The 19,134-nt window shown below is 34.8% G+C and overlaps 1 protein-coding gene across 2 annotated transcripts; it reads left to right on the forward strand.

The window, feature by feature from the left end:
* Positions 1–8,192: 8,192 nt before the first annotated feature.
* LOC121425945 (dual specificity protein phosphatase 19-like) lies at positions 8,193–18,913 on the forward strand. 2 transcript variants are annotated; one of them, XM_041622066.1, is made up of 5 exons: positions 8,206–8,269; positions 8,327–8,342; positions 12,610–12,858; positions 13,315–13,465; positions 14,123–18,913. In XM_041622066.1, exons 3-5 carry the CDS (start codon positions 12,621–12,623, stop codon positions 14,388–14,390), a joined length of 657 nt encoding a protein of 218 aa, XP_041478000.1. In that variant the 5' UTR covers positions 8,206–8,269; positions 8,327–8,342; positions 12,610–12,620; the 3' UTR covers positions 14,391–18,913. The 2 variants fall into 2 exon arrangements, with proteins under 2 accessions (XP_041478001.1, XP_041478000.1); XM_041622067.1 differs by having other exon boundaries at positions 8,193–8,342.
* Positions 18,914–19,134: the final 221 nt, after the last annotated feature.

Here is a 19,134-nt window from a genome sequence, read left to right on the forward strand (position 1 = left end):
CGCCAAAGTGGTATCAAATTAGAAAATATTGATCATCAGATCTCTTCCTAGTTTTCATTTTACTTTGAGGTCGAAGGTCGTGCAGGGGTCAAAAGGTCAAATGATATGTAGTCATGTCCATCCGTTTTTGAAGATTTTGTTCAACTTGCTCTCATCTCTTTATTTCTGCATCAAATACTTGGTAAATAATTATGATCCTTGGGTAATACTACATGTGTATTCATGAAGATGATGGGGTCAAAAGATTATATTGCATATTTTAATTACCACAAAATCAGGAGAGACTCGTGGTTCACAAACTACTTTGTTACATTTAGATATGTTACTCTTAGCATTGAATATTCTTTGGTAAGAAAAAATAACTTTTATGTTAAAACCTAAGCAAGGGGATTTCCATTATTAATGGGGAAAGTTTGTAATTTTATTTATATCCTTTATTCTGTGCAACAAAGATTATTGTGCCTTTGAAAAAACAATAAAAAGATTTTGATTAAATGACAAGCTCTCCTACTTATAATGTGAATCCCCTTATTTGGGTTGACAATTTTTTTACCTTTTACCTATGAAAAAAAAAAATTCACTGCTTAAACCATATCAAAAAGACAACAGCAAAATTCAAGTAAATGAATAGATTTGTTCATGGATTTTGACAGGGATAATTCGATTATGTATGGTAAAGATGATGAAAAAAATTTGAAGAATGTTTGCTGATTACATTTAGATTCAGATTTATTTCCAACAGAACATAAAGAATAAGCAATTAGCAAGTCTGATGATCAATATTTTGGCGCAAGCCTTTTTTTTAACCCCTCACCTTACAAAAACTGTTGGTGTTCGCTCAAGCATGAATGAAACTCATTTTAAAAAATGGCATTTGAGAGAAGACAGAAGAGCATCAAAATATAGACTTCATAATTTGTAACAAAATTTTGATAGACTTTTCAAAACTGTCCTTTTTTGTACGCACTGTAGATTTCTATGTGCTTAGGGCGGCGATACAGGATGGGGTCATTTTAAGTATGATAACAAGATGAAAGAGGGAGAAAAGGGAGGTTTGGGTCATTCCTCAAGACTGTCTTCATCCCCAACCCACTCTCAAATTACGCTGACTCGGTGGTGTATAGCAAGGACTTTTTTCTATGTGAAACAAGGGCGGATCCAGCCTTCGTCAATAGGGGGTGAGGCCCGAAATTATTTTCACCTATTATCTTCCCCAATCGGTCGCTCAAAGTTGATTTTTGTTGTTTGAAGGGGTTTTCCTCACAGTCATTTTATTCTTATGAAACAACATAAATGTGAAATATTTCAGAACAAAATAAATTAAAGTTTTTAAAAAAGTTAGCTTGCGCTACGCGCTCGCACTTTTTATATAGGAATGAAAGTTTTACAAAAATAAGCTTGCGCTTCATTCTTATAAAACAACATAAATGTGAAATATTTCAGAAAAAATAAATCAAAGTTTAAAAAAAGTTAGCTTTTTATAAAACTTTAATTTATTTTGTTCTGAAATCCTGAGCAAGATGCGTATGTAACTAGATAATTACTGCGAACGCCAAGCGCAGCATAATTTTTGATAAACGTTCTGGCCTGATAAGATTGCGAGACGATACATATATTTTAACAATGAAATAATGCGAGCGTGAAGAGCTGAACATTTTTGACATTCAGACCTAAAAATAGGGTCATTCCAAGTAGTTATTGTAATCATGAAAGGGGTAGGTATCTATCCCTAAACAGTAGATGCGAAGCGCAAGCGGAAGAAAATTCAGATTTTAGAACTAAAAATCCTAATAATGCGAGTGTGAATATTGATATTCCTATCTGAAAATGGATAATTTAAACACGTTTCAAATAAAGAACAAGCTCGATAAACAAACGTGCGCGCGTTTTAGATTTAGACCTAGAATCTGGGAATTCTGAATACATTTTTTTTTAATCATGAAGTTCAATATAATTCGCCGAGCTCGTAGCGCGAGCTGAAAATAATATTCGATATTCCGATCTGAAAAATAGTCAATTACTGTGTAGGAAAATTCCGAAGTGGAAGTGGATTACGAAGGGCGAGCTGACATATTTTTTAATCATTTTGACCGGCCGGGGACATCGGGCATTTTGTCATAATGATATGCGCGAGATCGAAGCTTGTCGATATTCCATTCTGAAAAAGGGCCAATTTAGTTATTAGGAATTTATGAAAATGTTGTTATCTTATTTATTAATCAAACAGGGGCGGATCCAGCCTTTGCCAAAGGGGGGGGGGGAGGGCGGGGCGGCGGATTTTTTTCAGCCACATTTTCCCGATCGGCCGGCACCTCGAAGTTGATTTTTGTTTGTTTCTTTGAAAGGGTAGTCCTAATAGTCACTTCTAAGCTTAATTCTTATAAATCAACATACATATATAATAATCTCATGAGCCTTAAATTAATCAAATGGTGCGAGCGCGAAGCGCGAGCTAGTATTTTAAGTATTTTGTCCTAAAATTCAAATATTCTGTGCAATTTTTGTAATCCTAAACAAGATGTGTATCCAACTAAATAATTACTGCGAATGCGAAGCGCGAGCAGAAATTTTTATTATACGTTTTGATCTGATCAAAAAATGATCTGTTAACGGCTGCTTGCAGTTAGCCATTAATACCTTACATATTTCAACAATCAAATAATGCAAGGGCGAAGCGCAAGATGAAAAAAATTGACATTTCTACCTGAAGAATGGAAATTTGAAGCAATTTTTGTAATCGTAATAAGGATAAGTATATAACAAAACAATTGTTGCGAGCATGAAGCGCGATCGGAAAAATTCGAGATTTACACCTCAAAATGGGACACTTTATTCATGTTTTGTAAATCGTGAAAATGATGAGTAATTGGAAATCTTTCTACATAAATAATGCGAGCGCAAAGCGCCAGACGACAATTCTTGATATTGGATAATGATTTAAAAAGAGAACAAGCTGGGTATGTGAATAAACATTCACGATCTAGAATCTGGGCGTTCTAAATACCCTTTTTTATCATGAAAAATAATAAAGCTAGCGCGAACTTAAAATATTTGATATTCCGATCTGAGAAGGGGTCAATTTACCGAGCACTTTGTAGGAAAATTGTGAGGTGGATATGTAAAACAGTTTAAAAAAATAGCTGATATGTTTCAATATTATTACTTTGAGTTTTATAGGACCGGGACATTTTTAAAACATTTTGTTTTTTTAAAAACATATGAATTTCATGTGACTATCTTAATTCCTAAGCGCGAGATGAAAAAGAGGGACAGTTTGAATATTGAATGAATATCTTATTTAATAACCTAATAAGCCTGATAAAAGCGCGAAATCTGTTAATATTATGGCTAGAAAACTGGACATTTAAAGCACTTTTGTAATGAATAAGATACATAAGTTAATTTCAACAATCGACTATTTGCAAGCACAAATCGCAAGCCGACTCGAGATATTCAGTGACAAAAAAACCTGTCATGAAATGGGGATTTTGATTGTCACAGAATTAATATTGAGATATACAATGTACATAATTCACCAATAGAAATGCGAGCATGCAACGATTTGTTGACCTGATTGAATAGGGATATTTTGAGAACTAATTATGGAATACAGGAAAATGATACCTGACAAATCAAATTTTACGAACGTGCAGCGCGAGAAAATAATTCAATATTCGATCAGACCATAAAACATACTTAACTTTTACAGAGCACTTGTAAAATATCAATTTGTAAATCAAACAAAATGATAAAAGTTCGATTTACGAGCTGTGATACGTTTTGTACATTGAGTTCAAAATTTGATATTTTAAGCTCCATCTGTGAATCATCTGAAAAGCAATGACACGTTTTATGTACCCCATGTCTGATACATAGCTCCTCGGGCCCTGGGAACGATTTGTTTTAATGGGGTTGCAGATTGTTATGGAAATTTGAAAAGCAAAAAAAAAAATGAAAAAAAAAGGAAAAAAAAGAAAAGAAAAACAGTTTTCATTACAATGTATAGTCATTTTGGTTACGAAATTTGAAAGCCCACCCCCACTCAAAAAAAAAAGGTTTCATTGCAAAATGGAGGTCCTCAGCTTTTGGTTACATTTTTTGTCAATTTTTTTACACATCATCTTTCAGAATAGCTGAGGGTGCTACCTGGAGAACACGCATCACCCCCGAGGAAGATCATGCATGCCGGGTGCTTCGATCAGCAACCCCTTGCCCGGGGGGACATGCATGCCCCCTTCCCTTAAATACTGGGAATACTACGCTCGGACCGGATTTACGTCTCTGCATGCATGCGAGTATATATAGGCCGATTAATTTCATTTTAAAGAAATATTTTGAATTTTTAAGCATTACCAAATACTTATATATCAATCGAGGTGAATGTAAGACAAGTGATTTCTTATTTAAACAAAATGCGGTATAATAATTGAGAAATGAAGACGGATTACTATCTGCCTAACAAGACCCATTTTTTCTTTAAGTACTACATTGCCAGAATTACACGTCCTGAATTAATGGGGGGGGGGGGTAAGTACTTTCACATTGAAAGCGCTTTAAAATACATCAAATAAAATTCAAAATTTCAATGTGTACAGCAAACAAGTCAAATGGCCTAAGTGATTCCACTTTTTAAAACGAAACTTCCTGGAATTGATCTGAAACTTCCTACTAAATACTTTTCGGAATTTTTAAATGTTCTTCAGTAGGTATTATACTTCTCTTCTACACACAAAAAAGATGAAATACAGGGCACAGTGCCATATAGAGCCAAAGTGTTTTGAGGGGCTAAATATCGGGCAAACTAATTGAGAGCCGGAGCGAAACGATTAGTATCCCATAATTAGTAACCATCTGGAATAAAATTATTGGAAATGTTTTTTTGACTGATTTGAGTAGGTATGGGTGTCACCATTTACCAAAAAAAAGTTAGGAAGAATACGGGTTGGGGAAAGTGCTTTTTTTCAAGGTCAAAGGTCAATGACCTTTTTAAATATACTGTATCATGGTATCTCCCAGATAAATTACTACAAGTTGGTGATCATGGTGTCAAAATGCACAGATTCTTACAAGAAGATCAAATAAAATCAAATCAAGTACCTACAATGCTCATTCACCGATGAAATTCAAGGTCAAAGCCTTTCAAAGGTCAATGACCTTTTTTACACTATATACCATATACGGTATAGTGGTATCTCTGAGATGAAAAGGCACAGGTTGGTGATCTTGGTGTCAAAATGCAGAGGTTCTTACAGGAAGATCAAACAAAATAAAATTAAGTCCCCAGAATGCACATTAACCAAAAAAATTCAAGGTCAAAGCCTTTCAAAGGTCATCGACCTTTTTAAAAATATATACCATTTACGGTATAATGGTATATCTGAGATGAAAAGGCACAGGTTGGTGATCTTGGTGTCAAAATGCACAGACTTTTACACGAAGATCAAATCAAGTACTCAAAATGCTTATTCACCAATGAAATCCAAGACCAAAGCCTTTCAAAGGTCAATGACCCTTTTATATTATATACCATATACGGTACGATGGTATCTCTGAGATGAAAAGGCGCAGGTTGGTGATCTTGGTGTCAAAAATTCACAGATTCTTACAAGAAGATCAAATAAAATCAAATAAGGTACCTACAATGCTCATTTACCAATGAAATTCAATGTCAAAGCCTTTCAAAGGTCAATGACCTTTTTACATTATATACGGTATAATGGTATCTCTGAGATGAAATGTCGCAGGTTGGTAATTTGGTGTCAAAAAGCAATTTTTGCAAGAAGATGAAAAGGCACAAAATAATCATAAAGAATTAACCTTCACCTTTGATATCCAGAGTCAAAGGTCAAAAGTTAATTAATATTCATACATCCATGCATGAATCCCCCCAACAAAAGATTGTAATTCATAAATATTATATTCACATTTTATTTGTGAATTATAGAAAGAAAGATACCTATTTGTAATGAAAACTTGGATATTTAATAATTTCACTCTGAAATAGGGATAAATAATGGCGGCCATGGAAAATATATTTAAGGGTTAGAAGTCAATCAACTATAGGTCGATAACTTGATAACTTCATTGTATATAGTGATTCTGATGGGAAAAAGATTGACCTGCATGGAAAATGAACACAAATTTAATAGTTGATTCCTTGACCAATGATGACGTCAAAATACAAGTTCGAGGTGAAATCGATATCAAATAGCACTTTTTAATATATATTGTAGTAATGCATTGCCAAAAGTGTAAAAAAAATCATGTATGGTATGATCTAAAATTGTGAAGTTGTCTAAAGTAGCAGCATTTACATATGCATTTTATAAATCTAAATCAAAGTACTACCGGGTAATTTTTCTGTAGCAATAGGTCACTAACCTCAATTGCTACAATCAATACTATAAACTATAACTTAATCTGTAAATGGAAAGGATAGGCCTAACCCTAATGGCATGCATCATCTAAGAACATTTTCATATAGCCAGGGGCAATGATGAAGAATTAAAATAAGGCAATCATTAGAGCTGCAGCTTTTGTCATAGTAAATGAAGTTAAGTGTCTCAACTTCAGCAAAGAGTAATTAAACTTTTGAAAACCTGACATTTTCAGGACTTTGATCTGGCCCATTCAATGAAAGCCTAATAACGTTCTGTCAAGGGATGTCAGACCAGGGTCTATATTATTGCTGATATGTTGCATAGCTTGATTCTCAAGAACTGGACGTGGTGCTGTAGGAGTTGTGTTAGGTCAATGGATGTGTACTTTTAAGCTATTATCTCCTTTTGAATTTCATTATCATATCATATGCCTAATTTGCATTGTGCATGATAACACTCAGTTATTCTGGACCAAATAATGATCCTTGTACAAACTGATACCTAGTAGAAATAGCATCATGGGTGACGTACGGCAGAGAGCAGATATGAAGTTTTGTCCTGCAACATTAGCATCTCAAGAGATTCTGGCAGCTCGCAATGAGAGGTAATTAATAATAATACGGGAATTCATCTTTGTTGAAGTTGATATACATGCAACTCTAATGATGGCCTTCACTTCATTATCATCCCTCTGCTGTTTGGAAATGCTCTCAGATGATGCTAGCTGTGACATGAGAGTTAGACCTATCCTACCCATTTTCAGAAGATTCTTGTACAAATTTTTGCATTTTGGCACCAAGATCACTAACCTGCGGTGTTTTATCTCAGAGATACCATTATTATTATCTAATGTCAAAAAGGACATTGACCTTTGTCTTTTAATTTTAAGGGTGTATGTGCATTGTCGATACTTAATTTCATTTTATTTGATCTTCCTGTAAGAATCTGTGTATTCTGACACCAAGAACACCAACCTGCGCCGTATATCTTCGAGATACCAGTATATGATATGTATAAAAGGTCATTGACCTTTGGCCTTAAATTTTATGGGTGAATATGCATTCTATGTGATTTTATTTTATTTGATCTTCTGATCAGAATCTGTGCATTTTGACACCATGATCACAGCCTGTACCTTATCATCTCAGAGATACCATTCTACAGTATGGTATATAATGTAAAAAAGGTCATTGACCTTTGAAAGGCTTTGACCTTGAATGTCATCGGTGAATGTGCATGCTAGGTGCTTGATTTCATTTTATTTGACATTCTGGTAAAAATTTGTGCATTTTGACACCATTATCACGAACCTGCGCCTTTCCATCTCAGAGATATCATTATACGGTATTTGAAAAAACCCACTTTCCCCAACCCGTATTCCTCCTAACTTTTTTTGGTAAATGTTGACACCCATACCTACTCAAATCAGTTGAAAAACCATTTCCAATAATTTTATTCCAGATTGGCTATTTTGAGGTCTAATTCAGGGATACTAGATATATTGACATTTTCAGATCCAGTTTGAGATAGATTTTGATGCACTATTCATAAAATAATATAATTCTTGGAAATGATAACTTCCCGGAATTTCTCACTACCCGAAATGATCTTGGAAAATAGCAAAACTTCCCGGAATTTCCTGGATTTTCTGGAAGAGTGGAAGCACTGTATTTGGATGCAGCTTGATGACGTAGTGTTTCTCGGATCTTGTACATCTTTGACGTTGCGAGTCGCACGCACAATGTACGCTATGCATTTATGTCGTACGTGTACGTGTACGTACGTATCGTAATTCGTACCGGTACCGGTATATGAATGGCGAGCTATGTTGACCGTCCGAAGAATCCGAGAAGAACTACTGACTGTAAATTATGTAAACTGAGCCTGAAGATCTTCTTCTTCTTCTGGAAACAGTACAGTCCACCGTCTGGTGTATTGTCGTACTGGATAGGAAAATACAAGGTAGATTGCTACGATCAAGTAGCTTTTATTTCCTATTTTCTTTTTAATTTTTATAAAATCGGCATTAGAATTTATCTAGGACCTACACTCGTGTAAAATCACGCGCGGTATTCGTGGTACGCAGAGCACTCTACAGCTACACTCGTACCGGTATGGCACCGGGACAAAGCCTGCCCGCAGCGTACCGGTATTGACGTTATTTAGGTATGTTGCAAAAACATAATAAATCTCAGTCTCACTCAGAAATAAAGTGTGTTCTTCATGGCATCATTTAGAGCTGATCAAGACCTTTAATTTAACACCTCATTTATCTCAATAGCCCTAGAAATAAGAAAGTTATTGTAGTTTAAAATTTAAGGAAATCGCCTAGAATGCTAGATCTATTCAATTCTTATCATGCGGATAGACCTAGGCCTATAGGTATGGTAGTGGATCGTATTACCAAACACTTTTCATGAATTTGATCATATCAAACACATTATTCCAATAAAATTCACCAAACTCACCATAAATACACAAATACCTACAAAATATAAACATGCGGAAATTTTGCCGAAATTGTTTTTCATTTTTACGACATTAGCTTCCAATCGGACCCCTCTTCGCAAGTGAAATATTTTGGTCACTTGAAAACTCAAAAGGTATCGTATTACCGAACGTGTGTTTTCTATGGGAAAAGTTGGGAAAACAAAGTCACTGATGAGCTATTTTGACCATATTTTATTGTTTTGAGGATATAGACTTCGAAATTGTGTTTTTGATAATTTTTCATCATTTTTCTATTTAAGTTCCCTTTGAGGAAGTTGCAAAGGTTTGAGCGTATTTGATTATTTTCTGACGCATATGATGCGCGCGTTCGGTAATACAAGGCCGGTCGGTAATACAATCACTCACTATATTTGTATTCCTTTGCTTTAAGCCAAAAGTTGTGATCTTAATTGGGACCAAGGTGCACAAATAGAAAACAAGAATGCTCATACATTGGCATATGGAAGTGCCCAACAACACTCCCAAAAATTACAGATGCCGCCGAAACGGACATCTGTAATTTTTGTTGTTTATATAGCGTCAGTAGATTTCATTCAAATTTCACCATAATATAGTGAAAATGTTGCTCTATCGGAATGAATACCTTTTAAGAGTGGGATGCTGATACCTGTAAATGTGAATAGCAAGAGGTTGAAAGCAAGGCAAAAGTTCCAGTAGGCCTAGCACAGAGTCACAAGACTGAGTGAGATTTTTTTTCAAGTCTTAAAGTTAAACAGCTGCCATAAACATTCAACTACATAAAAACAGTGATGTCATGGAGAATAACCTTTCTTTGCACATGCAAACACAATACAAAGCAATGCCCCAGAGCTACCAAGTCTCACTCTCACGCATTAATATGCGTGAGACTCGAGCATTTTGGACTCTTGTTCATCCCCTCAAATCTCCGTCTCACGCAATTATCACAGCCTATCTCCATATACTTTGTACACAATGTCTGTGATCTCACTCAGATTCACAGAAAATCTCACGCATAGCTGGTCTTTGAACTTGGTATCTCTGATGCCCCCACAGTCAGTCTCCCTGTAATTCTAGCCAGCACACTCAATGCCTCATTCAGAATGCACCTAGTGTGCGCTTTTGCAACATACCTTCGTTATTCATTTTTTTAGAAATCAGATTTTTAAAAATGGTGACACCACCGCAGTTGCTGCTCCAGTCTTTATTTAGATTTTCGTCTAAGATATAACCATGTATCACAGCCTATCCCCATATACATTGTACACAATGTCAGTGATCTCACTCAGATTCACAAAAAATCTTACGCATAGCTGATCTTTGAACTTGGCATCTCTGCACAACGACCATGATAACGTTAGATCTAGCCTCGGATTCAAGTTGCAATAGGGTTTTATATTAGGACATTTTTTTAAGTTAAACGTGATCTAGGCCCTAGGGCTAGGTTTGTCATGTTCAGTCACTCGTTCACTGTCATGACTGTGTAATTAATTATGAGTAATGTTACTGAAAAAGTTACAAGTCCAAGGGGAAGATTGGACACTTTGGCGATTTTTGAAACGCCCAATTAATTCTCATGTAGAAGGACACTCGCATCGATGCATGATCGGCACTCAGTGTCGTATGCCTTTTGGGGAAAAATGAGTGGTAATTTTGGAGAGGGCTCAAGGAAGGCGCATTGGCATAATTCCACTTTATTTCCCAGAAACCTCTGAAATATATTCATCTCTAATTTAAATTGGGTCAGAATATAAATTTTTTGCTCAAGCTTTACGCTCGCATAAGTTGTTTAGATTGATACCCATCGCGTTCATGGTCACAAAAAGTGCTTTAGAATCTGAAAGTTCAGGTCAGAATATAAAAAAATTTCAGCTCGCGATTCGTGCTTGCATAATTTAGATAGCCATTCTGTTCATGATTACCAAAAGTGCTTATAATGTGCAAATTTAAGTCAGAATACCAAAAAATTTCAGCTCGCACTTTGTGCTTGCATCAAATGTTTAGGCAGATAACCCTCTTGTTAATGGTCACAAAAGTGCTTAGAATGTCCAGTTTTGGCTTGGAATAATAACTTTCAGCTCACGCTATGCTCTAGCATAAATAATGATATTTATGTCCATTTGTATAGCGCAGTTACTAAATGTATGTGCATATACTCAACTGCACTTTGATTATGATACTTGGTATCATATTGTTACCCTTGCTGTAGCTGAGCCGCCATAGATGCTAAAGCGTTGAAGGAAAAATCCTACAATGATACCATTCATTCACCTCACCTGGGTCGAGTGCAGCTACAATGTGGATAAATTTCTTGCTGAAGGAAACTGTTTAGTTAAAGATACCCATTATGTTCATGATTACCAAAAGTGCTTACAAATTTACAATGTCAAGATTTTAGGTCAGAATGTCAATATTTTTCAGCTCAATCGGGCTTTGTGAGTGCATCAATTTCTTAAGCCTATCCATCCTGTTCATGGTCACAAAGGTGCTTTAAAAGAACGTCCATTTATGTGTTGGAATGACAAAAATTTTCAGCTCGTGCCACGCACTCGCATAAAATTTCTAGTTAAATACCCATTCTGCTTGACCAAAAGTGCTTAGAATGTCAAAATTTTAGGTCAGAATATCAATTGTTGCATCTTGCGCTTCCCGCTTGCATAATATGTTTGTTTAGACTGTTCATCATTCATGTTCATGGGGGGCGTCATTCAAAAAGTACATGGCACCAAAATCAGGTAGGTCCCACTGGGTGCAAATTCCTGTAATGTGCCTGCCTTATTAGATATCTCATCTTGTTTGTAAAAAAGTGAGATGTTAAAACTTCAGACTTTAGTGTGGACTATCCCGGAAAACAAAAATATACGGTAAACAAAATCAGATTTTAGCAGCTGACTGGGTAAATGTAGGTGAAAATGTTTTTCCGCCCCCCTAAATTTTTATGCTTCCGCCGCCAATGCTCCCATGTACTTTGTCTGACTTGAGCCTATAAGAATAGCCAAGCAGGATCTGTATTAAACTGATTACGTTAATAAAATTGAAGAGAGAGAGAAAGGAAAAACTGGCCACTCCTTCAAATATACAGTAAAGGGGCAAGTACTGACTTTAATTCAGTCTTTACCTTGGTTAAGGAAACTTACATTACATCATCACTAAATAAGTTAACTACGGTAGGCCTAGGTGAAATCAAGAAACTAAAATAAAGCTAGGCCTACATGTATATACAGTCCGACCTCTCTTATCCAGCCTCCCCTTATCCGGATCTCTCTATTTTCTGGACACACACTTGCAGAGAACTGTGTTTTTTTTTCAATCTAGTCTTCGGGGAAATGAGATTTCAATCTAAAATTCCTACGCAAACTCACTTTAATTCCATACATTTTCCATTACAGTCTACCTACAACCAGATTTTTTTAAATGAAAATATCTCATCCAAATCACTAAAAGTATTTTAGACAAGATAAATCACAAAAATGCTTCTATGTCATTTCTTCATCACTTTCAATACTGTTTCCTCAAGTCATCAGTATAATTCACAACAGTGTCAACTGGGCTGAATTGAAAATTGTGTTAAATTTTGTTGCAAGATGCCCAATGAGCTCCACATCATTGATGTGCTAGTTATTGTTTGAAAACAAAGTGCTTTCATGTAACTTTGGGTCCCCCCATCATCCAGTTGATTTTCTGTGTGTGTGCATACATTGAAGTACTTTGAAATTACATGGAAGCAAACAACAATTTCTTTTCTCATTTGCCTCTCCAGAATTGAACCCAATGAGTTTCTTGGATGACATATCTTCATTCTCAAAGGTAGCTTTGAAGAGTGTAGAAACCTGTGTGAGACGAGAAGACGGGAGCCGTGTCTTGGAGGCACGTGATGCATCAGGAGAGTTTTCCATTTTAAGAGATAAGAAACCAGACAGTAGCAGTGGATCAGACATGGAGTATGGCTTTGTTCCAGACTATGAGCCAGACTTGCAGATTGTTCAAGTCAGACCTTATCTGTATATGTGTAAGTACTTTGTCCGCCAAGTGAATGCTGACCGTTTTACGAAGGAGTGATTTTGTTTTACTTAACTTCCATTTTCCAGTTCCATTATTATTTGATTAGTTTGGCGCCAGGAATTGCAGACAGTTGAAGAGGTTTGATTTGAACACTGTTGGGAAAGTTCCCAGTTGTGAAAATTATAGCAGATAATTTTATGGTTATGTAGAGCGTCTATGTGTATTCGGTCTCAAAGAGTTTTTCATTACAAATTTTGGATACTAGTTTAGTACAAATTTCTGATAACAAATGTGATATTTCCACAAAATTAAATGAAAACCCTACTGTTTGAGATTTGTGTAAGATTTCCTGAGAGCTGAAAGACTTTACAGTGAATAACTTCAATTGCTCTATAAAGATTTCAGTTCAATACTACAGTCTCATTATAATTATTTTGATATATTTGTATGTTTAATATTTCAGCATCATGTGATGTAGCATATAATCTTGATATCCTGAAGCTCCACAACATCACTCATATCCTCAACGTTGCTAATCTTAATAACGTTTATCCAAATCAATTTACGTATAAGAATCTACCAATCTGGGATCTTCCTGAAGTTAAAATTACCAAGTAAGTCAAAATCCTTTGAATTGCAACATCTAACTCTTGTGAAATTCCCTGATATTCTAATCTGATAAACTAAAACTTTTCATTGTGTAACTGGCTCATCATTCAATTACTTCCTCTTTGTTTTAGTTTTTAGTGAAAATGTTGAATGTTTCCCTGATTTCAAATGAGTTTGTATATTAATACCGGTATTCACCTTCAACTTTCCACCATGGTCGTTAATTTTGTAGTTTCTAGCCCTCTAAACTCTGTTCTGTGTAATGTTCGTACATTATGATTTGTGGAGGAATGATCAGGTCGAATGTTAAGTCTTATTTTCTAATCACGATGTAGCAGACTTCCTGCAGTATCATTGGTTTGACATGTCATGACATGGTGTAGACTTGGACTCTTTCAATCTAATTGTTGACGATTGAATCTCACCTGGCTCTTATGTCCCATGGCAAGGCACTTTTGGAAACATTTTTATTCTGCACCCAGATAGTCAAGGGTAGGATGTGAACATCAATGTGGTTAGGTTGGCATGTGTGCACTGGTAAATAATGTTGCCTGGCCAGACAGATATAATAACAGGCATATCATTGCTTACACAGAGAAACACAAAGCATTGTAAATGTAGCTGTTATTAATATTCAGTTTTATTTCTCCATTTTCTCTTAGATTTTTCAAGTATGCATTTGATTTCATCAACCAAGCTAGAAATAGCGGGGGTCGTGTATTAGTTCACTGCAATGCAGGTAGATCTCGTTCAACGACCATTGTGGTAGGTTATATCCTGGCAGATGAGCACGTCCGCATTAGTAAAACCCTTGAAGAGATTCGCATTCACCGTCCTTTTGTCAAACCAAATGATGGCTTTATGCAACAACTGGAAGAATATGAGAGGTCTATTCTTGCTGAGGGTGGGGCTACTGGGGCACCAACATAACGTTAATGATTAGCTGCTGGGGTAGTGTGCTTCCCAGCAGTAATGGTCTTGGTGTGTGTTGTGTGTATGGGTTGATCAGAGCCTGCTATTTATTAGAGTTGGACAATGTATTGCCTTGAAATGAGATTTATAGAATCATTTCATACTAGATCATTTGGTCTTGTACAGGAAGCTAACAACTGAATGTAAATGAGGTTTATGGTCACTTTGAGGTTAGCAAAGAATAGGAACAAGGAATAAAAAAATAGTTTCTTAGGGTCAACACTGAAAATGGATTTAATGAGGTAGATGTTATGTGAAATAGAGTACCTTCTTTCTTGAATCACTGATAAACACTAAATTCTTCTTTCTGAGGTTATACATGAAACCTACTAAACCTAACAATGAAATTATTAGGTAGCATTGATACATTTTACATGTTTCTAGATAAATCCTGAGCAGTAATGTCAAAGTACAATGACATATTTGAAGTATCATCTTGCATGTACGATAATAGCTCTAAGGGTGTTCCCATAATAGGACGTTTGCTGTGTTATAAAGCATATTATTTCATATCGAACAAACACTTATTCAAAGATTGATAATGAGTGCCAATCATATTGAGATATTTCAACCTTTGATCACTCATGAAAAAGTGTCTGTTTGGAAAAGATGTTTTGATAAAACATGCTTCCAGGGCAATAAACTTGAGAGATACATGTATACCATCAATCACAACTTAGCACCAAATGCATGCTTTTAATTGCTCATAAATCATGTTGCTTTTGGTTGCCATAAAGACAGCAATTTGCTGTGGGCTGTCACAAATCTTTAGCCAGCATAGGCCAACGTACAGGCTGCTTATATGCCAACATACGTATGATGAGCTGTTTGTATTCCATCATATGTATGACAAGCTATTTTATCTCTCATTCTTCTTTCATGATGTCAAGAATTCCACTCTTCATCAAGAGATCTTTTTTTTGTTGCTAACAATTGCTGATTCTTGATGTTAAGATTTGAATTCTTGATTTTAATATTTCCAAACTTGTTTTATCAAGAATTTTTTTTTTATAGAATTTTATGAAATGAAATTCTTGATATAGAGAAATTTTCTTGATACCATGAATGTATTCTTAATAAAAAGAAACAAGATTACAGTCAATGGCTTGTCTACCTCTAGCTAAATCATACAGGTATGACGGCTCTTTCCAAATAAGGCCATATATACTGTTGTGTATTCAACCATTCTCAATGAATAGCAGGCTCTAAGAAGTAGATAAGCTAAGAGTAATATATTATCTTGATCATTTTACCTTGCATGCTCTTCCTTTCAATCAGGTTTTTGTTTGTGATTTCATGTTCGTGTTTGTTACATTGTGTTTATGTGCCCTCCCCCATCATGAGAGACCTACTCTCCCCTCATGTATAGTATGAGGGAGAATTGAATATTCAGCTTCACAATGAATTCCATGCACAGAAAAGGAATAAGGATTAGTCAACAAGATTACTTACATAGAACCCATTAATCCAGTTTTCTCTTTATAAGTGATTCAAAACCTCAGTTGAACACTACAGTTATCTTGAAATTGTTTCATCAAAATGTTTACCTTTTATTTACCTTTATTTTGATTGGCTGAGGAACTAATTTTGTAACTATCACATAAAACATACTTTGTCAGTTGAAATAACAGCTCTCATTAACCCATTTCTGCTAGTTTTAATCATTTGATCCTAATTGCGCTTGGAATTCATTGTTAAATATTTTTCTGGTTGTTTTTTTTTTAAATTCTGATCCACAGTGTGTGCTATGTAAGTTGTTGACCTGCAATGCAAAGTATGTTTCCATGATACAAAGCATTAGTGGCCAGGTACAATAGCTTCATCATTGTGTATCTTTGATGTCTCCTAGCAATGGATGAAGGGGGCATTACTTCATTATTTTTTTCTTGCCATCAAAATAAATCAACAAGGATTTAATCCCCCCCATACTTCATATATTGAATCATGTTCCTTAATGTTAGCCATGTACTAGAAGAGTGATAGCATGAAGAGTGTGTGTGTCTAGTGATATTATGCTATGATTTAACAAGAAGCTCTTCATTTTACACTTCATGACCTTGTCATATAAGTTTATTTTTTTGTATTTTATTACTCAGTCTATCATTCAGTTTTCCAATGGCTGTTCATGACATTTTTCTTTCAAAACTTTGCTTTGTTTAAATTTCTCATTTTTATTTCAAGTGGAAGACCATCCTAATTTTGAATTGGTTTAAATGAACGCAGATACATTATGTAAAAATATTATAATAATATGAAAATATTGACAACCATCAAAATTTATCGCTAATCATTAAATGCTAGAGTGATGAATATGATCAGCCCCCACTCCTACCCATGATATGAAATATAAACTCTAAAAAGTACCCCGTCCTTTTATATTATTTCATAGTGTGTATGAAAAGATTTGATCAAGAAAACATGAACTTTTTAAACTTTCTAAGAAAATTATATTTTTGTATTTACATGGCATACATGTATCGTGTAGCTACTCACACATGACAAAATTTCACTGTTATTAATTGATTAATAAAGTTTCTCCCAGTTGTCTTTTTTACTACACCTGGGTGAACCTTTATATGTAAACCAGTAACAACGATCCTACAAAGATTGATTTCATTGCTATGAAAATTTAAAGAAGTAATTTTTTAAATGATGTCTGATATTATGAGAGTGATGAATTCAATAGAGCAGTTAACATACAAATAGTTTCTAGACAGTGTTACATGTAAAAATTTGATCAAGATATATGAAACATGGACATTCACACAAACTAAAATAAAGTGTAATATAATAAGAACCATAATCTGTTATGGTTTCAATTTCATGAATTCATTTGGACTTCCTGCATTTCTGGTACTAAGATGAGCAATGTGTGAGATTTTAGTCTTGGAAATAATACCTGGGCTCCATTCATTGAGTATATTGGATAATGAAAGAAGTAAACTTACACTTAACAATTTGAATTTGTCAAGCTTGTTATCATCCTCTGTTTTTATTTCTGTTGTAAGGTTAAACAAGTGTTTTTGTTAAATTTAGAACATGTTTGTAAAGTTCAATTTTGGAGGCAAGTTGACGATATCAGGCAAATGGTAAAACACATTTACTGATGTATTCTGAATCTAAAGTTTGTGAATCTCAAAAAGAAATCTAACCACTCCATCATTGCCTATTATTTAGATTTCAAGTATTGATACATGATTCACATTTCTTCTCTTTCAATTTTCAATGGGGCATTCCACACAAAAGAGTTTAATGGAAGGTAATGGAATTTTATGGTGTCTGTTTTTTAAGATTTTAAAACTACTTAGTGTTCAGGGCAGATATGTGAATCAAAGAGCTGAAGTATCTAGCAAGTTTTGTTTCATTTATTGTATAATATGCAAAGAAAGCCAACGTAAGCCAAAACCAACATGTAAACCATAATCTTAATCCTTACATATTCCTGTCACAGCCCTGCTGATGTCTTCAGATGAATCAAGGCAGGTTGAATCAAATGTTTGGTTACTCTCAGTTAATTTCAATTATTTCCTCCTTTTTTTTTTTTTAGTAATGCTCTTGAATTTGACACTGATGGTTTGTCAGGGATTTGGAATTGGCTTTCAGCTATTTTAATAGCTTTTCCCCATATTTCTTCTGTTCAAAAGTATACAACCTTATTCAATTTCTATCTTTGTTCAGCTCTTTATGATCAGACACAGCCCTGTATTTAGATGAAGATGTGCATTTACTTTGATGATCATGTCTGTGGAGATTATGTAGGGGTAGCCATTATCAATATGTTTTTTGTTTGAATTTGAACTTTCGAAAGCACAAGATAAGAATACTGTTCAGCCAATCAGCAATCATGGATCAATTCTATTTCACTCCCCACATACTTTCATGTGAATACATCATGCTGCTAATGATTTATTTTATTAATGTAAATATGTAATACATTGACTTCATATGTACTCATGTATCACATTATGCTGCATATCATGTATGATTAAACCCGCTTCTGTGATGAATTCATTTTGTACAATTTCACAACCTTGAGGAGTAATCTACATCAATTATAAAAAGAGTAGGTCCATGGTAGGAGGCACTCTTGCAGATCTCCATTGTATATGTTCCACATGTTTAATACTGTATCTTCATCAGCTGGTTGATGCCAGATAGAATGAAGTAAAAGCCTGGTCAGAATCAGTTGATAGACCATCCACAGTATAAGATACATCGCCCCCAGTAAAGCACTGTTTTTTTTCTTCGAACAATCCAATCTTTGTACAGCCCGATGTAGAGGTCTATTGTGTTGTCATTTTGTCCATATTTTAAATCAATTCAACAATGAATAACTAGCAATGCAAATACATAGGAGCAAGTTGATTTGTTTTTTATTAATATATATTATTTTGAATTGACCTCTTAGTTGCGCTTGATCAATGCAACACTATTCTATTTTCATTATTGATTTGTTTGGAAGGATTTTACAATAAATTGCTCTTAACAAAATAAAAAAGAGAAAGAAATTTAAATCCTTTGAATTGTCTCTAATATTGTCATGTTTATGTAGGTATGATGTTATATGAGATTTATAAGATTGCCTTTTCCCCCTTCATATAACAGTGTTTAAGGACCCCACCTTGCCCAATTGAAATGATTCCACTAAAGATTGTGTTTGACACCTGCAAAGTTGATTAATTAGTTGAAATATGAGTGTCAT

The sequence above is a fragment of the Lytechinus variegatus genome, chromosome 13 (genome assembly GCF_018143015.1).
Source record: "Lytechinus variegatus isolate NC3 chromosome 13, Lvar_3.0, whole genome shotgun sequence".
In the NCBI taxonomy this organism is placed as follows: domain Eukaryota; kingdom Metazoa; phylum Echinodermata; class Echinoidea; order Temnopleuroida; family Toxopneustidae; genus Lytechinus; species Lytechinus variegatus.